The sequence below is a fragment of the Oncorhynchus clarkii genome, chromosome 6 (assembly GCF_045791955.1).
Source record: "Oncorhynchus clarkii lewisi isolate Uvic-CL-2024 chromosome 6, UVic_Ocla_1.0, whole genome shotgun sequence".
Classification (NCBI taxonomy): Eukaryota; Metazoa; Chordata; class Actinopteri; order Salmoniformes; family Salmonidae; genus Oncorhynchus; species Oncorhynchus clarkii.
The window spans coordinates 42948181-42968435 of NC_092152.1; the positions used below are offsets into that span (position 1 = coordinate 42948181).

A 20255-nucleotide genomic window follows, 5' to 3' on the forward strand; every position below is an offset into this window, starting at 1 on the left:
CGGAATCATACAAAACACTAACATAGAAAATACAAACTAGAACACAACATAGAAATTATAAGATAGAATGCCCCCTAGTCATGCCCTGACCTACTACACCATAGAGAAACAAGGTCAGGGCTATGGTCAGGGCTTGGTCATTTCTGAAATATAACTTGTTCAAAACTTCTTTGTTGTAAAAGTATACGCTGGGAGTTGGGAAGCAAGTTCAGGGAGTGACTTTTAATAATAAATAACACAAGGCCAAAAAAAACACATTTTGATAAAACATATTTATATATTTATATATGTTTATATATATATATGTTTATATATATATTTATATATATATATTTACATTCAAATGCCTCTCCTGTGAAGTAGTGACGCGCGACACATTTCTAGCTTCCTGGAACGGGTCACACACACACAAATATATATACATATGTATATTTATATATATACACATACATAACACACACACACACACACACACACACACACACACACACACACACACACACACACACACACACACACACACACACACACACACACACACACACACACACACACACACACACACACACACACACACACACACACACACACATACACATATACAGGCCACGGTAGGCTACAAAATAAACTTTCCAGTGACACTGACTCACCCAATGATGAATCCTAGGCTAATCAACGGTGATGGCCGATGCACTTGTGCCAATAGCCATCTCAAGATAAGCTACTTTGAAAAACAGTGCTGTTCGCTCAGAATCACTCAAAAATGTTGAAAAAAGTTGTTGGCTTCTACGGACAGATTGGTCTTCTCTTTTCAGCAGTAGGCATTTGACAGATTGACAGCCGCAACAAAACAAATAAATATAATAAATATAATCCATAGATGGCAGTTCCCATTCACGTCAGGACTGTAATAGAAGACCCCAGAAATGTTCCATTCACACAAAAAGCTTATTTCTCTCAAATATTTGGTACAAATTTGTTTACTTCCCTGTTAGTAAGCATTTCTCCTTTGCCAAGATAATCCAGCCACCTGACACGTGTGGCATATCAAGAAGCTGATTAAGCAGCATGATCATTACACAGGTGCACCTTGTCACACACAATGCCAAAGATGTCTCAAGTTTCGAGGGAGTGTGCAATTGACATGCTGACTGTAGGAATGTCCACCAGAGCTGTTGCCAGAGAATTGAATATTAATTTCTCTACCATAAACTGCCTACAATGTCGTTTTAGAGAATTTGGCAGTATGTCCAACCGGCCTCACAACTGCAGATGTCAACGTTGTGAACAGAGTGCCCAATGGTGGTGGTGGGGTTATGGTATGGGCAGGCATAAACTACAGACAAACACAATTGCATTTTATCAATGGCAATTTGAATGCACAGAGATACCCTGACGAGATCCTGAGGCCCATTGTTGTGCCATTCGTCCGCCGCCATCACCTCATGTTTCAGCATGATAATGCACAGCCCCATGTCGCAACGGTCTGTACAGAGTTCCTGGAAGTTGAAAATGTCCCAGTTCTTCCATGGCCTGCATTACTCACCAGACATGTCACCCATTGAGCATGTTTGCTCAATGGATTGATGTGTACGATGGCGTGTTTCAGTTCCCACCAATATCTAGCAACTTTGCACAGCCATTGAAGAGGAGTGGGACTACATTCCACAGGCCACAATCAACGTTATTCAAAGGAAATGTGTCGCATTGCATGAGGCAAATGGTGGTCACACCAGATACTGACTGTTTTTTTAAAATCCACGGCCTACATCTTTTTTAAGGTATCTGTGGCCAACAGATGCATATCTGTATTCCCAGTCATGTGAAATCCATAGATTAGGGCCTCATGAATTTACTGTATTTCAATTGACTGATTTCCTTATATGAACTGTCACTCAGTAAAATCTTTGAAATTGTTGCATGTTGCGTTTATATTTTTTGTTCAGTAGATATTTGTCACGCTTACTGCCCAAATTTCTGCCTTCACGACTGTAAGTGCTTGTAATATAACTTAAACCACAGCAATATTGTAGAAGCTATTGATCCTCTGTGGCTACAGTAAATAATGCTCGCTGGTGTAGTATTTTTAATGGTTTTATTAACGGTGAGGCAGGGGCAGTTTGTCCTCATTAATTTGTCCTCATTAATTGTTATCTTTTCAATGTTTTGGGTATTTCGTGCACAACAGGGTGCCAGGCTGAGGGGCTCTCAGTATGAAATAAGAGATTTATTGTGGTTTTCTTCCCCTATAGTATTGAGAAGTCTGCCACCAAGGTCTCGGGTGATTCTCTCCTTACTTTACTTTTAACATTTTTCCTTTGCCTTTAAGAGAGCAGACATCTATCTGTATGGTATATAATCTCCATTTAGATTTTCTATTGCTGATTTCTGTACTAGCTCTTTCCAAGCTTGCTCAGCTTTCTTTTTATTTCAGTTCACAGATCAAGTATCTCTCTCTCTCTCTCTCTACCTGGAGAGGATGTGGGCATGACACGTAGCAGTGGGGTAGTTACCGGGGACAACAAGCCCTTCTCTGTGTGTCGCGCCAGCCCCCCTTTCATCAGCCTGCCCTGACCCGCGAGATGGGAGCTGGAGATTACACAAACAGGGGGGGGGGGGGGGGGGGGGACAACACACACCAACACACACATTCTGAGAGCTAGGGTCTATCCCCTTCCTTCTACCAGAAGTGTAAGGAACACTGTGCCTCTCTTCTGCCTGTGTTTGTTTAGAATAGAGCCTATAACCTTAGAGAGAAATTCTCTCTCTCTCTCTCTCTCTCTCTCTCTCTCTCTCTCTCTCTCTCTCTCTCTCTCTCTCTCTCTCTCTCTCTCAGGGCGAGCTGGGAGCCCCTGGTCCTAATGGAGTGCCCGGGCTCATTGTGAGTATAAAAAGCCATGTGACATGTGCACTCTTAGAATTAAAGTGTTCCAAAACTGTCCCCATAGGAGAACCCTTTTTTATTTACAGGTAGAACCTTTTGGGTTCCATGTAGAACCCTCTGTTCTACATGCAGAGTGTCCTAGAGAGTGCAGTGGAGCAGACAGTGAAAGTGCACACTCTTAGAAAAAAAGGTGCTATCCAAAACCTAAAAGGGTTTTTCGGCTGTCCCCATAGGAGAACCCTTTTTTCTTTACAGGTAGAACCTTTTTGGTTCCAGGTAGAACCCTTTTTTGGTTCCAGGTAGAACATTTTGTGGTTCCATGTAAAACCCGCTGTGCTTCTAGATACCACTTTTTTTTCTAATTGTGCACCGTCACTCTCTGCTCCACTGCACTCTCTAGGACACTGATTGATTTGGGGATGCCTGTTTATAATTAAGCAATAAGGCCTGAGGGGGTGTGATATATGGCCAGTATACCACAGCTAAGGGCTGTTCATTTGCACGACGCAACGCGGACCGCTTGGATACAGACCTTAGCCATGGTATATTGGCCATATAACACAAACCCCAGGGATGCCTTATTGCTATTATAAACTGGTTACCAATGTAATTAGACCAGTAAATTACTGTTGTGTCATACCCGTGGTATACGGTCTGATATACCACGACTGTCAGCATTGCAAGGCTCGAACCACCCAGTTTATAATTTGTCTTGTTGATGATAAACAGATAAATATAAGTCCTACATTTTGCCATATACTCTTGCTCTATCATTCAACTTAACTACTGTATACATATGTTAGGAATGTGCATGACATAATTGTCCTACAGCTGTAGGTCTGCATTTCCGTCTACAGTGTTCTAAGTGTGTGTTCTGTGTGTTGTTGGTGGCAGGGAGACATGGGTCCTTTAGGGATGATGGGTTTGCCAGGACCATGTGGACTCAAGGTAACTGACCTACTGCTTTACTCACGTCTACTGTACATGCTGTTACAAAATGTTGTAAATGTAATACAATGCAGGAGGTGTCATAATCTCAAGAGGGGTTTCTCTCGGCGCAACACCAGGCCTGTTTGCTCATCAGTGATTGGTTCAATTTCAGGGGGTACCAGGAAATCCAGGAGAACCAGGACTGAAAGGTGATAAGGTGATCTGAATACCTCATTATTAGCCTACTGTACGTAAATAAACCATCAGATCAAGTTATGCATGCCAAATAGTCTCGTCCACTAGCTGGCTCTCTGGAGAGAAAGGTTACATGTGGTAAAACTACAGACATCTCTAGAAATCTGATTCAGGAACAGTTTAAAGACTTTCCGAAGCCTACAAGATGATACTCATCCTCAATCATTGCAAATTTAGAGCTTGGGCTTGCTATGTGCTCCATGTATCACATATATGTATAAGCTACTGAGAAATGTGTGCTTTTATTAGTAAAAATGCACATATTTGCTGAGCACAGCACGTGTATAACAATGGCAGATCTGCACTCGACAGGTCACCAGATGACATCCCTAGAGCTGCCTACTGGGCATACTGGATCTGCCTCATGCCCACAGCTGGCTATAGTACTCATCAATAGAGATGAGGATTTATAGTGTACATTTGTTAGTGTATTCTTAACCTTCTAACCTCTCATTCTTCAGGGTGAAGTTGGTCTTCCAGGGGAGCAAGGAGAGAATGGATTCCAAGGTGACAAGGTATTTCACTCCGCTACCACCTGACAGATGGTGCTGATGTTTGTCGTCTGAGTCTTTGTGTCTGGGTTTTAACTGTGGATAACTTCTTTTCACAGAAGTGCTCTCATTGTTTTACAGGGTATCCAGGGTTCACCTGGGTTGCTAGGTGTTCAAGGGAAACCAGGGCAACAGGTGAGTCCATTAACCTGTCGTGGCGTTGGATTGATTAATGTGACGACTGCTGTTCATCGAATGATTAACTGTTCATAATTACGTGATTAAATGAATCAGGTAATTATTAACTCACTAACCTGGGGCACCATGGGAAAGTTTGGCTTTATTGAGATTCTATTTCCCAAATTAACTCAACGAATATCAGAATATCGATTTTACAACAGTTGCTAATTAATTAATTTCCTCTACAGTCTCATTCTGAATGTCGCATAATCTGGGAATCTGCACAAACCTGAGTCCAACTAAATAAGTCTGTACCACAACAATTGAGAAGATTATTTATTTACTAACAAGCTAAAATGATAAATAAGATACACAGTCTAGGCTATTGATTAAAACTTACTACAATGAAACAGGTCCCTAGAAGGCCAACACAATATGACACTTGTTACACAAAATGGGGATTTCAAACAAGAGAGTGCATGAGAGAAAAGCACACTTAGGTACATTTGTAAACTATGCTTAGTTTAACCCTAACCTTGCCCCGAACTGCTGCTCTTATGGGTCAGAATATAATGATGTAATTATGTGTCAAAGTTCTCCGGTGGGGTATCTCCTCGTGGACCGAGTTATAACTTCTCCACTAATGGTGACACTTCTGTTTTTACCGGGTGTAACTCTGATTGTCCACACAATGGTAGTGTCCTTTCTCTTAGTGGTCTGGTTCCTCTCCCTTGTTCTGAAAGAGGGGTCTTCTGATGATGGCTAATCAGCCATATAGGTGGTTCCAGTGTGGGAATGAAAGCAGGGTAGACACATGATTCCTTGGAGAGAAAACCGGGTGGTCCTGCTTGAATTCACCCTTTTAGACACAACTACTCATCCGTAGCATAGATTGTTAAAAGGTTCCTTTGTCGCCTTCAACCTCGTGTTGCGTTTTGGGGTTACAACTAATCGAACCTTGGCTGCAGCTCGTGGTCACCTAGTCATAATGTTTATTCTTAACTCACATGTTTTATACCCTAGGGTCAGAAATGGGCGTATCCGCCTTTAGTGCAAGTTCTCTGGGCGTAACACAAGGTCTATATTTTACTCAGATCCAATTTAGACAACTAACTTCACATTTAATCTTTACAAAAACATTATATTTGATCTGGACATTTTCCACACAACGTACATTATGCAAACATCAGGTACATTGTGAAAACTCTTCAAGTTACAATGTTTTCATTATAATGTCGTCATTTAACTTTTAATACCATTAAATAGAGACATATCTGTGTACCTGGGACTATGTAAAGTATACTACTAGGTTATCACTTTTTAAATCTCTCCCCTAGGGGGTGACCGGTGACCAAGGACCTGATGGTATACCTGGCCCTCCTGGCCAAGAGGTAAGGATCTGCGTGTGGGTGGAAAGATTACACATGACCTATAACAAATCAAAAGTGATTTGTCACATGCCCCAAAAACAGCAGGTATAGATAGACCTTACAGTGAAATGCTTACCCACAAGCCCTTAACCAACTAGGCAGTTAAGAAAAAAATAGGTGTTAAGAAAGTATTTACTAAAAAAACTGAAGTAAACAATAAAAAAATGACAAATAATTAAAGAGCAAATAATTAAAGAGCAACAATTAAAAATAAAAATAACATAATGAGGCTATATACAGGGAGTACCGGTACAGAGAAACAGGTTAGTCGAGTTAATATGTACATATGTAGAGGTAAAGTGACCATAAGTAGGTAATAAACAAAGAGGAGCACCAGTGTAAAAATGGGGTGGTGGTATTTGGTTAGCTGTTCAGGAGTCTTATGGATTTCGGCTAGAAGCTGTTAAGAAGCCTTTTGGACCTAGACATGGCACACCGGTACCGCTTCCTGTGTGGTAGCAGATAGAACAGTCTATAATTAGGGTGGCTAGAATCTTTGGCAATTTTTAGGGCCTTCCTCTGGCACCGCCTGTATAGAGGTCCTGGATGGCTGGATGCTTGGCCATAGTGATATACTGGAACGTACGCACTACCATCTGTAGTGCCTTGCGGCCGAGCAGTTGCCGTACCAGGCGGTGATGCAAACTATCAGGATGCTCTCAGATGTAAAAGTTTTGGAGGACCCATGCCAAATTTTTTCAGTCTCCTGAGGTGGAATAGGCGTTGTCGTGCCCTTTTCACAACTGTCTTGGTTTGTTTGGACCATTCTAGTTTGTTGGTGATGTGGACATCAAGGACCTTGAAGCTCTCAACTACAGCCCTGTGGATGAGAATGGGGGCGTGCTCGGTCCTCCTTTTTCTGTAGTCCACAATCATCTCCTTTGTCTTGATCACATTGAGGGAGAGGTTGTTATCCTGGCACCACACTGCCAGGTCTCTGACCTCCTCCTTACAGTCTTTCTCATCGTTGTCGGTGATCAGGCCTCCCATTGTTGTGTCGACGGCAAACTTAATGATGGTGTTGAAGTTGTGCTTGGCCATGCAGTCATGGGTGAACAGGGAGTGCAGGAGGGGACTGAGCACGCACCCCTGAGGGGTCCCCGTGTTGAGGATCAATGTGGCAGCTGTGTTGTTACCTCCCCTTACCACCTGGAGGTGGCCCGTCAGGAAGACCAAGATCTAGTTGCAGAGGGAGACATTTAGTCCCAGAGTCTTTAGCTTAGTGATGAGCTTTGAGGGCACTATGGTGTTGAACACTGAGCTGTAGTCAATGAATAGCATTCTCACGTAGGTGTTCCTTTTGTCCAGGTGGGAAAGGGCAGAGTGGAGTGCAATAGAGATTGCGTCATCTGTGGATATGTTGGGCCGCTATGCAAATTGGAGTGGGTCTAAGGTTTCTGGGTTAATGGTGTTGATATGAGCCATGACCAGCCTTTCAAAGCACTTCATGGCTACAGACGTGAGTGCTATGTGTCGGAAGTCAATTCGGCAGGTTACCTTGGTGTTCTTGGGCACAGTGACTGCTTGAAACATGTTGGCATTACAGACTGGTTTAAAATGTCAGTGAAGACACTTGCCAGTTGGTCATGTCCTGGAGTACATGTCCTGGTAATCCGTCTGGCCCTGCCGCGTTGTGAATTTTGACCTGTTTAAATGTCTTAATCACATCGACTACGCAGAGCATGATCACACAGTCGTCCGGAACAGCTGATGCTCTCAAGCATGCTTCAATGTTGCTTGCCTCGAAGCAACCATAGAAGGAATTTACATTGGGAAGAAAAATTATGTGAACCCTTGAGAATTACCTGGATTTCTGCATAAATTGGTCATAACATTTTATCTGATCTTCATCTATCACAATAGTAGGCAAACACAGTCTGCTTAAACTAATAACACACAAACAATAATTGTTCATGTCTTTATTCAACACACTGTGTAAACATACACAGTGCAGGTTGGAAAAAGTATGTGAACCCTTGTATTTAATAAAATGTTGACCCTCCTTTGGCAGCAAAAACCTCAGCCAAACGTTTTCTGTATTTGCGGATTAGACCTGCACAACGGTCAGTAGGAATTTTGGACCATTCCTCTTCACAAAACTGTTTCAGTTCCACAATATTCTTGGAATGTCTGGTGTGAACCACTCTCGAGGTCATGCCACAGCATCTCAGTCGGGTTGAGGTCAGGACTGACTGGGCCACTCCAGAAGGCGTATTTTATTCTACTCAAGCCATTCTGTTGTTGATTTACTTCTGTCTTTTGGGCTGTTGTCCTGTTGCATCACCTAACTTCTGTTGAGCTTCAGTTGGCAGACAGACAGTCTTACACTCTCCTGGAAAATGTCTTGATAAACTTGGGAATTCCTTTTCCATCGATAATAGCAAGCTGTCCAGGCCCTGAGGCAGCAAGGCAGCCCCAAACCATGATGCTCCCTCCACCATACTTTACAGTTGGGATGAGGTTGTGATGTTGGTGTGGTTTGCCTTTTTTTCTCTCCACACATAGTGTTGCATGTTTCTTCCAAACACCAAAACTTTAGTTTAATCTGTCCGCAGAATATTTTGCCAGTAGCGCTGGAACATCCATGTGCTCTTTTGCGAACTTCAGACGTGCAACAATGTTTTTTTTTGGACAGCAGTGGCTTCTTCCATGGTGTCCTCCCATGAACATCATTCTTGTTTAGTGTTTTACGTTTTGTAGACTCGTTAACAGAGATGTTAGCATCTTCCAGAGATTTCTGTAAGTCTTTAGCTGACACTCTAGAATTCTTCTTAACCTCATTGAGCATTCTGCGCTGTGCTCTTGCTGTCATCTTTGCAGGACGGCCACTCCTAGGGAGTAGCAACAGTGCTGAAATTTCTCCATTTATAGACAATTTGATTTACCGTGGACTGACATTTAGAGATACTTTTGTAACCCTTTCCTGCTTTATGCAAGGCAACAATTCTTAATCTTAGGTCTTCTGAGATCTCTTTTGTTCGAGGCATGGTTCACATCAGGCAATGCTTCGTGTGAATTGCAAACTCAAATTTTGTGAGTTTTTTATGGGGCAGGGCAGCTCTAACCAAAATCTCCAATCTCGTGTCATTGATTCGACTCCAGGTTAGTTGACTCCTGACTCCAGTTAGCTTTTGGAGAAGTCATTAGACTAGGGGGTTCACATAATTTTTCCAACCCATACTGTGATTGTTTAAATGATGTATTCAATATAGACAACAAAAATACAATAATGTGTGTGTTATTAGTTTAAGCACACTGTGTTTGTCTGTTGTTGTGACTTAGATGAAGATCAGATCAAATTTTATGTCAAATTTATGCAGAAATCCAGGTAATTCCAAGAGTTCACATACTTTTACTTGCCACTGTAGCTCATCTGGTAGGCTTGTGTCACTGGGCAGCTCAGGCTTTGTAGTCCGTAATAGTTTGCAAGCCCTGCCACATCCGACTTAGCGTTCATCAATCACTGCAAATTGATGGTTTGTTGGAGGGCATAGTGGGATTTCTTATAAGCTTCTGGTTTAGAGTCCTGCTCATTGAAAGCGGAAGCTCTGCCCTTCAGCACCGTGCGGATATTGCCTGTAATCCATGGCTTCTGGTTGGGGTATGTACGTACGCTCACTATGGGGATGACGTCATCGATGCACTTATTGATGAAGCCAGTGAGTGATGTGGTGTTCTCCTCAATGCCATCGGAACAATCCATGAACATATTCCAGTCTGTGCTAGCAAAACAGTCCTGTAGCTTAGCATCTGCGTCATCTGACCACTTCCGTATTGAGCGAGTCACTGGTACTTCCTGCTTTAGTTTTAGTTAGTAAGCATGAATCAGGAGGATATAGTTATGGTCAGATTTGCCAAATGGAAGGTGAGGGAGAGCTTTGCACGCATCTCTGTGTGTGGAGTAAAGGTGATCTAGAGTTTATTTTTCCTCTGGTTGCACATGTAACATACTGGTACAAATTAGGGTAAACTGATTTAAGTTTCCCTGCATTAAAGTCTCCGGCCACTAGGAACGCCGCCTCTGGATTAGCATTTTATTTTTTGCTTATGACCTTATACAGCTCGTTGAGTGCGGTCTTAGTGCCAGCATCGGTTTGTGGTGGTAAATAGACAGCTACAAAAAAATATACATGAAAACTCTCTTGGTAAATAGTGTGGCCTACAACTTATCATGAGATACTCTACCTCAGGCGAGCAAAACCTTGAGACTTCATTAATATTTGATTTTGTACACTGTTATTGACAAATAGACACAAACCACCACCCCTTGTCTTACTGGAGGCAGCTGTTCTATCTTGCCGATGCACGGAAAACCCAGCCAGCTGTATGTTATCCATGTTGTTGTTCAGCCACGATTCGGTGAAACATAAGATATTACAGTTTTTAATGTTCCGTTGGTAGGAAAGTCTTGATCGGAGTTCATGCAGTTTATTATCCAATGATTGCACGTTGGCTTATATGACTGATGGTAGAAGCGGGTTACCGACTCGCCTTCGGATTCTTACAAGGTACCCCGACCTATAACTCCTACATCTCAGTCTCTTCTTCATGCGAATGATGGGGATTTGGGCCTTGTCCGGTGTCTGAAGTAAATCCTTTGTGTCAAACTCGTTAATTAAAAAATCTTTGTCTAGTACGAGGTGAGTAATGGATTATATTCAACCTGTTCTCTGGTTGTCCACAGGGTTTCCCAGGAGACATCGGCCCACCAGGTCACAACGGCCCTGAAGGCCCAAAGGTATGTATACTGGCACTATCTTTCTGCGTATCTAGTAGTGTACCATTGTCTTATGTCCGATGGTGCGATGATTCCATCTTCACACAGTTCATGGCAATGCGATCGGTAAGAGCGACACCATTTGTTTTAAAACATTGGTTGTGTACTTAAAAACCTCTTATGGATAGGGGAGACGCTAGCGTCTCAACTGGAGGAAATGGGGGAAATACAGTGCCAGATTAAAATAAAATGCTATAAAATTCAAACTTTCATTAAATCACACATGTAAGATACTCAATTAAAGCTACACTGGTTGTAAATCCAGCCAACATGTCAGATTTTTAAAATGCTTTTCGGCTAAAGCATAAGAAGCTATTATCTGATAGCCTGCACCATCTGCACCAGCAGTAAACAAAGGAGCTAGCATAGCAGGCGCTACACAAAACGCTGAAATAAAATATAAAATATGCATTACCTTTGACAAGCTTATTTTGTTGGCACTCCAATATGTCCCATAAACATCACAATTGGTCCTTTTGTTCGATTAATTCCGTCCATATATATCGAAAATGTCAATTTATAAAGCGCGTTTGATCCAAAAAAAAAACAGCTTACAAAAACGTAACATTTAAAACTACTTTTGTAATTCAACGTTAGGTGTTTTTAAATGTTAATAATCGATCAAATTGTAAACGGGGCAATCTGTATTCAATACAGGAAAGAAAAGAAACATCTTCACATCTTGCGCAACTCACAAAAGTGTCCCCAGTTCCGAGTTGGCCTACTTCTTCATAGCACAAAGGAATAACCTCAATAGGAACTGAAAATAGGTTCCTATTAAATATCCAACGGCAAAGACAATATAGGGAACAGAGAGGGGGGAGAAAAAAAATCTCAACAGTTAGTCCTCGGGGTTTTGCCTGCTACATAAGTTCTGTTATACTCACAGACATGATTCAAACAGTTTTAGAAACTTCAGAGTGTTTTCTATCCAAATATATGAATAATATTCTTGGCATGAGTAGCAGGAATTTGAAATTGGTCACGCTATTTATCCAAAAGTGAAAATTCTGCCCCCTTGCTTTAAGAGGTTAATTAACATCCTCATTTGGCGTAGTCGGCTGGATCAAGCACTTCTATGAGTAAGTGTTGAGAAGTGGTCTGGGAGGTTCAGTTGGTTTTTAGTGAATACAAAGAACGGTGGATGGCAAAGAGCAGGCGCATGGACATTTGAGGCCTTTTCTGGGGACTGTGGTGACTGCTGGGGACCAGTCCTGTTTTACTGCCAGTGGTGCATCATGGATAGCAACATGGGTTCCTTATGCAATCTAACATTCTGTATCATTCTCCTCAGGGGAAGCCAGGGAACAGAGGTTTACCAGGGCCTAGAGGAACAGCTGGACTAGAGGTGGGATTGTCTTTAGTGTTCTGTATTTACTAAATATGTCAAGATTTAGTCTTACTTTGGCTATGTATGTAGAATGTATGTAAGAGATAAGACAGAAATCTGGCATTGCCACATAGACCAGAGAAAATACAAAGTGTTTTTTTATGCATAGTGCTTTTGTCCCTGCCTTGACCCTCTGTCTCCATATTGTTTTCCAGGGCGATGAGGGGCCACTGGGACCACCTGGGTCAACAGGACCAGAGGTGAGTGCTAATTGGACAGCTCAGAACCAAAACAAGGAAGTCAGAAAACACAATATGGGTCACTCAGCACATGAAAACACCATCAAAAAGCCTGTTTCATAACAATGGCACTTCAGAGTGGGAGGCAATTTGCTGCAGTCCGTGTTTAAATCCAGCTGAATCACTATGATCTGGTTAGCTACATACCAGCAGCACTTGGCTAGATGTCAGTCTATTGTGCAGAAAATCTATTTTGATAGATGGCTCAACGCTTATTGTGCATTTGTGGCAACGGCTTGGTCAGTAAAATTGCTGTGCTACCACCACATGGTGCTCATCTGTGATACAAAAACAACACCATTGGAAGAGATGGGATTATAAACAACAAAGCTTTATGGTTTTAAACCAATGAAAATAAAGTCACTCATTTATGCACCTAGTCAGCTATCCCAGTTAGAGAATTATGATTTCTTTGAAATAAGAAACTGTCCAAATGTCTGCTTTCTGCATTCATTTTTAAAGTTGTTGCTTTTGGAACACTGCCATTTTGCTAAACACTGATAGTAAATGTCAAGCCTCATTAAAATACTGAACATTTTATTTAAAAAAACGTCAGTTGGAATGGCTGTTGTGAAATGATAACTCTTCGATCTCTCTTGTCTAATATTTTGTGAGCTTGTTAAGTCAAACTCCTCCAACGTAGACAGATAGATTTCCCATTCCTTACTCTAAATAATCATAAACAGCTGGATATCTATGAGGATAGACTCTCTCTTTCTCTTCTCCTAGATCCATTAATAAGCTAGGTCTGAAAGCCAAACCTCTGATTGTGTCAGTTAGTTTATGCATCCCAAATGGCACCCTATTCCCTATAAAGTGCACTACTTTCGACCAGGGGTCTAGTGGCCCTGGTCAAAAATAGTGCACTATATAGGGAATAGGGTTCCATTTGGGATGTAGACAGTAGCCTTGGATTCCACCGTACTGCATCTTCCTGCAGAGACATCCAATTTGCATCCATCATAGCCTGAATAGAGAGTTAATCTGGAGTCACCCAAAGTTCATACATCTGACTAAGCACATTAAATAACATCTGCCATCTCCAAAAGATGGAAACCACATCGAACTGAGTATACTGATTCAATATAACACATAACACATTTGATCCAATTATAGTTTAAAGGCCCAGTGCAGTCAAAATGACGTTTTTCTGTGTTTAAATATCATAACAGCTGATGAAACTGAGACTGTAACAGTGTGAAGAAATGTGATCCGTGTTATTTCCTGATAATTGCTGGTTGGAAATGCAATACAAGACCTTCTAATCAGCAGGTTTGCATGCACAGAAAGTTTGGCTTTCCATGGTAACATCAACATGCAGGAAATTGGTTAATAGGCCAATTCCAAACCTCTCTGCCAATTTATCCTCCCCACTCAGACCACTCCCAGACAGTCCTAGCAAAATTCTTGCTTGAGAAGTAGTTTTTTGGTAACAAAAAATTTTTTTTGCCCATTTTAATGGAAGTAGCTAGGTTTCCATACAATTGTCAACAGATTTTCAGAATATTCTAAAATCTGCATTAAGAAAACATTAGCATTTTCCCACCAGTGCTGTGTTTCCACCAAACTGTGTGCAATGAGGTAGTGAACACAACATTTTCTTTTTCGCTTTTGTTTAAAAAAAAATCTGAAGTTCAATGTGTTTCCATCGCATTTTCAACACTACCAATAGTTTTGTCAGAAAAACTGGTGCATTAAATAGCAAATGTGTCGACTCTGGTCTTGGCACCTGCGCTCCAGCCAGCAGTTTGCAGATACAGTGCAGGCAGCTAGTATACATGATGAGATTAGAATGGATAAGTGCAAGAATGTTTTTATTTGTCATACAGTAGTCAAGCATTGACCATCATGTCACCAGAATATGACCCCCGGAGCATCAAGCTCATCACCGTGCAGTTTCACCACCCTGTGAAGTTCATCATAACTTACATCTATAGCCCAATACAGTAAATTGCATTGTTTCCCAAGTCATGGTGGCAGGATGACACACCATACCATTGTGTGACTCCAAGTTTACTTCGACATGTGCAAATATTGATATAATAATCATCATAAAGGCTTTTCCATCGCCATTTATTGCATGATACATTTTACAGACACAAACAGATCCCACCGTGTCAAACGAACAAATTATCTGTTGGCATTTCTGAAAAAGTATCCAAATTCCCTGTTTCCATCACAGCTGTCGAGATTGTTTTTTTTTATGCGGTATGACTTTACTCGCATAAAAACTGTGGATGGAAAGAAACCTAGTTAGTAAAGCACTTATTTGTTACCCAGAAATTATTTCATATTAATATAAAAATGTCTGCATTGGGCCTTTAATACTGTAACGCATTAGGGAACTTTGATGCTGAATTGTTTATGAGTCATTGAAAAATATAGAGTGGGATAGGGACGTTTCTATTCTCGGCCAAGAAAAAGCCTTTAGCAAAAACCATACAAAAGTATCACAGATTTTTTTGAATGTTAAACTTTGACTATAGCGGAAGACATTTCACCAAATTTGTGTAAAAGTGCTTTGTTGGTGCTCTAAATAACTTTTTGGAATGTTTTCTTATCACTCATTCTAAATAACAAAGACATTAATCATGTCACTCACTGGTTTCAGGAAGACAAGACAGTATACGAATTAGTCCGTAAGGGGACACGTCTTGGACACACAATTGAGGTGTATGAAAGTATCATTGCAAACTTCCTCATTTGCAAATATCAATACAGACACACATCAAGTCTTGAATCTAGGTTCTACTTACCGTATTATGTGTAGTAATGTAGATTTGGTAGTAGTGACTGTAAGGTACAATACTGTGGTTCTACTTACGACACGACGGTAGTAGGCCTGATTACCAACAACGACGAGACAGCCTACAAGGAGGAGCCAGGCACTCTAACGGTGTGGTGCCAGGTAAACTCTCCCTCAATGTTAGCAAAACAAAGGAGCTAATTCTGGATTTCAGGAGGAACCAGGCTGGACACGCCCCCATCCTCAACAACGGGGCCGCCATGGCGTACATATCTCAGAGAAGATTAATGTAAAGTGTGCTCCCTCTCCGGCCTCTAGGTCACCAGGCTCCTCGTTATGGCGCACACCAGTCACCATCATTAGGCGCAACTGCGCATCATCAGACTCACATCAGACTCACCTGGAATGCATCACCTCCTTTATTATAAAAATTCCCTGTCTTAGGTCAATTAGGATCACCACTTTATTTTAAGAATGTGAAATGTCAGAATAATAGTAGAGAGAATTATTTATTTCAGCTTTTATTTCTTTCATTCCCAGTGGGTCAGAGCTTTACATACACTCAATTAGTATTTGGTAGCATTGCCTTTAAATTGTTTAACTTGTGTCAAATGTTTAGGGTAGCCTTCAATAACCTTCCCACAATAAGTTGTGCGAATTTTGTCCCATTCCTCCTGACAGAGCTGGTGTAACTGAGTCAGGTTTCTAGGCCTCCTTGCTCGCACACACAGTTCTGCCCACAGATTTTCTATGGGATTGAGGTCAGGGCTTTGTGATGGCCACTCCAATACCTTGACTTTGTTTTCCTAAAGCCATTTTGCCACAACTTTGCTTGCAAGTATGCTTGGGGTCATTGTCCATTTGGAAGACCCATTTGCGACTAAGCTTTAACTTCCTGACTGATGTCTTGAGATGTTGCTTCAATATTTCCACATAATTGTCCTGCCTCATGATGCCATCTATTTTGTGAAGTGCACCAGTCCCTCCTGCAGCAAAACACCCCCACAACATGATGCTGCCACCCCTGTGCTTCACGGTTGGGATGGTGTTCTTCGGCTTGGAAGCCTCCCCCTTTTTCCTCCAAACATAATGATGGTCATTATGGCAAGACAGTTCTATTTTTGTTTCATCAGACCAGAGGACATTTCTCCAAAAAGTATGATCTTTGTCCCCATGGTGGTTTTGGAGCAGTGGCTTCTTCCTTGCTGAGCGGCCTTTCAGGTTCTGTCGATATAGGACTCGTTTGACTGTGAATATAGCTAATTTTGTACTTGTTTCCTCCAGCATCTTCACAATGTCCTTTGCTGTTGTTCTGGGATTGATTTGCACTTTTCACACCAAAGTAAATTCATCTAAAAGAGACGCATCTCCTTCCTGAGCGGTTTGACGGCTGCATGGTCCCATGGCGTTTATACTTGCGTACTATTGTTTATACAGATGAACGTGGTACCTTCAGGTGTTTGGAAATTGCTCCGAAGGATGAACCAGACTTGTGGGGGTCTAAACAATTGTTGGAAAAATTACTTGTGTTAATGCACTAAGTAGATGTCCTAACTGACTTGCCAAAACTATAGTTAGTTAACAAGACATTTTTGAAGTGGTTGAAAAAACAGTTTTAATGACTCCAACCTAAGTGTATGTAAACTTTCGACTTCAACTGTATGTCACTCCCTTTGGTTCTGTTTATTTTATTAAAACACTCACTCCCTGAACTTGCTTCCCGACTCTCTGTGCACATCGTTACAGAATGACACCTCACCAAACGGAAGCGTCAGGGGGTGATTTTTTGGAGGTGATATCGGATCCGGGTGTCCGAACCGGAGCTACCTGGGAGGCCTCCGCTGGCTCGACGGGTTTCCATACCTCAGCTGGCACGATAGGCTCCCATGCCTCAGCTGGCTCGATAGGCTCCCATGCCTCAGTTGGTGAACAGGTTCCCGTGCCTTGACTGAAGCAACCAGGGAGATCTCAGCTGGCTCATCAGGCCCTCACGCCTCAGCCGGTTTGTTAGGTTTCTGTCTAAGCGGAGGCGACCGGTCGCAGAAGCAGAGGCGACCGGTCGCACACCTGTCACCATCGTTATGCGCACCTGCGCATCATCAGACTCACCTGGACAGCATCACCTCCTTGATTACCTGCATTATATATGTCACTCTCTTTGGTTCCTTCCCCAGGTGTCATTGTTTTTGTTTAAGATTCATGTCTATGTGCTGTTAGTGTTTCTAGTTTGTATTAAGTTCTGTTTATTTTATTGAAACTCACTCCTTGAACTTGCTTCCCGACTCTCAGCGCACATCGTTACAATTAATTATGTAACCACATGGACACCGTGGTGAAGAAGTCACGACAGCGACTCTTCAAACTCAGGATTCTGAAGAAATTCAGCCTGTCCCTGAGGGCCCTCAGTGTTCTACAGGAGCACCATCGAGAGCATACTGTTAGGCTGCATCACAGTCTAGGGTGGCAACTCCACCACTGTGAACCGCAATGCGCTTCAGAGTGTGATGCTTGCAGCCGAACGCACCATTGGGTGCACACTGCCTGTCCTACAGGATTCCTACAACACCAGGTGTTGCAGGAAGGCCAAGAAGATCATCAGGGACCCCATCTACCCAAGCCATGCCCTGTTCTCCCCACTTCAATCAATCTGACACGGGTAGTACAGGAGCATCATCGCAAAAAACTGGAAGACTGGCCAATAGTTTATACCCTCAGACCATCAGGCTGCTGAATAGCCACCACTAGTCAGCTACCTGCTCGCCCCTCCCCCTACTACTCCCCATATGGATTTTCTCCCCCACCCCCTTAACAGTCACTACTCTGCCTCCCCCCAATGGACATTTATTTATTCATCACTGCAACAGTTGTTATGATGTGTATATACTGCTATTTCTATTTAGATTGTTTTTCTTATTGCCATTTTCCTTATTTTATAAAAATTAGTCCTTCATGAGCTCGGAGTCTAAGATTTTCACTGTACCCTGCAATCACACCTGCAACCCTGTACATGTGACTATTAATCACTCTGAATCTGATGAAGTACTGTACTATGGTTCATGTTTGTCTTCTGTTCAGGGCAGACCTGGAAGGCATGGATTCCCGGGGGAAACAGGAACCGAAGGATTGAAGGTCAGATCCTATTAAAATGATGCACCATTCAACTGGCCGAGTGTCTCTCTCTCGCCATCCGCCTGAGTCTATCACTATCACTGTCGTTAAACATGGTCTCCCATGCTCTCTCTGCCTGTTTCTCTTTGTCTCTCTTGGCCTGTTTCTCTCTTTCTGTCTCTCTTTATCCCAACCTGTAAAGTCTTATTTAACTGTGTACATTTGACATACATTTTCTACTACCAGGTGAACTGCCCTCTCACCACATTCTCTCTGGCTGATCTGAACTTCAAAAAGGTCTGAATCTGTTGATACAGAATTAAATGAATGAAATGCTAATTCTGTCTTCTGCTATAGGGTGAGACGGGAATAACTGGAGAGGTCGGAAAGCTTGGAGAGAGGGTAAAGGCTTCTCTCTCTCTGTCTCTCACTGTTTGTTTACTTTACTCTGTGTGTGTGTACTGTGTACTCGGAGTCTCTCTCTCTCTCTCTCTGTTTGTTTACTTTACTCTGTGTGTGTGTACTGTGTACTCGGAGTCTCTCTCTCTCTCTCTCTCTCTCTCTCTCTCTCGCTCTCTCTCTCTCTCTCTCTGTTTGTTTACTTTACTCTGTGTGTGTGTACTGTGTACTCGGAGTCTCTCTCTCTCTCTCTGTTTGTTTACTGTACTCTGTGTGTGTACTGTGTACTCGGAGTCTCTCTCTCTCTCTGTTTGTTTACTGTACTCTGTGTGTGTACTGTGTGTGTGTGAGTTTGTGTTTTGCTTTTGCCCCACTGCTCCAAAGGCAATGGTGTAAGTACAGGACTTTGACTGTCTTTTCCTGTGTTGCTGTCTTTAGGGACTTGTGGGTTTTATCGGGCCTAATGGGGAGACAGGCCTAGCTGGAGAAAAGGTTAGATGTGCATCTTTACGTTAGACATTACAGGAAGATTTCTCATGTCATATATCTTATGTTGCCATATTGAAAGAGATTCTGATTCATATATGTTATTGTTCTACTTTCCCTGCGTGCTAAACTGGTTGAGATTATGCTATTACAGACAGTTGTAATCTGGTTCTAATGAAGCAATTTCAACCAGTTTTGCCTGCTGGGATTGCTTCCTGTTGATGTCTTGAGATTTACAGTGCCTTCAGAAAGCCTCTTGACTTTTTTCACATTTTGTTAAATTGAGATTTTTGGGTTACTGTCCAACACACAATACTCCATAATGTCAAAGTGGAATTATGTTTTTCAAAATGTTTAGAAATGTATAAAAAAATGTCAAGCTGAAATGTCTTGAGTCAAAGTATTAACTTCTTGATCCTACTTGAGACGCAGATGTCTCAACTAGGCACCTGGAAATGCAAATGCGCTACGCTAAATGCTAAATGTATTCGTTAAAACTCAAACCTTAATCAAAATTCACATACAGGGTATTGAATTAAAGCTACACTCGTTGTGAACCTAGCCAACAAGTCAGATTTTTAAAATGCTTTTCGGCGAAAGCATGAGAAGCTATTATCTGATAGCATGCAACACCTCAAAATGCCTGAATGCGACGTAAACAAAGACTTTGCTTATCCGGCGCTACACAAAACGCAGAAATAAAATATAAAACATTCATTACCTTTGACGAGCTTCTTTCTTGGCACTCCTATATGCCCCATAAACATCACTATTGGGTCTTTTTTCCGTTTAAATCGGTCCATATATACCCAAAATAGCTTTCTATGGAAGCTGTGTCATTCAGAAAAAAACATTGTTTTTAAACGCTGCGTCATTTTTTAAAATTAAAAAAGTTGACGATAAACTTTCACAAAACACTTCGAAATACTTTTGTAATCCA

At 41.9% G+C, this 20255-nt stretch overlaps 1 protein-coding gene across 1 annotated transcript in view; it reads left to right on the forward strand.

Moving 5' to 3' along the window:
- LOC139411179 (collagen, type XXVII, alpha 1b) overlaps window positions 1–20255 on the forward strand; it is a 136154-nt gene that overhangs the window by 79759 nt on the left and 36140 nt on the right. Inside the window, exons 14-25 of the mRNA XM_071157097.1 lie at window positions 2837–2881; window positions 3779–3832; window positions 3987–4031; window positions 4531–4584; window positions 4702–4755; window positions 6078–6131; window positions 10855–10908; window positions 12242–12295; window positions 12493–12537; window positions 18398–18451; window positions 18788–18832; window positions 19268–19321. Of these exons, the coding sequence (XP_071013198.1) occupies window positions 2837–2881; window positions 3779–3832; window positions 3987–4031; window positions 4531–4584; window positions 4702–4755; window positions 6078–6131; window positions 10855–10908; window positions 12242–12295; window positions 12493–12537; window positions 18398–18451; window positions 18788–18832; window positions 19268–19321 (612 nt within the window). The remainder of the gene's footprint in view (window positions 1–2836; window positions 2882–3778; window positions 3833–3986; window positions 4032–4530; window positions 4585–4701; window positions 4756–6077; window positions 6132–10854; window positions 10909–12241; window positions 12296–12492; window positions 12538–18397; window positions 18452–18787; window positions 18833–19267; window positions 19322–20255) is intronic.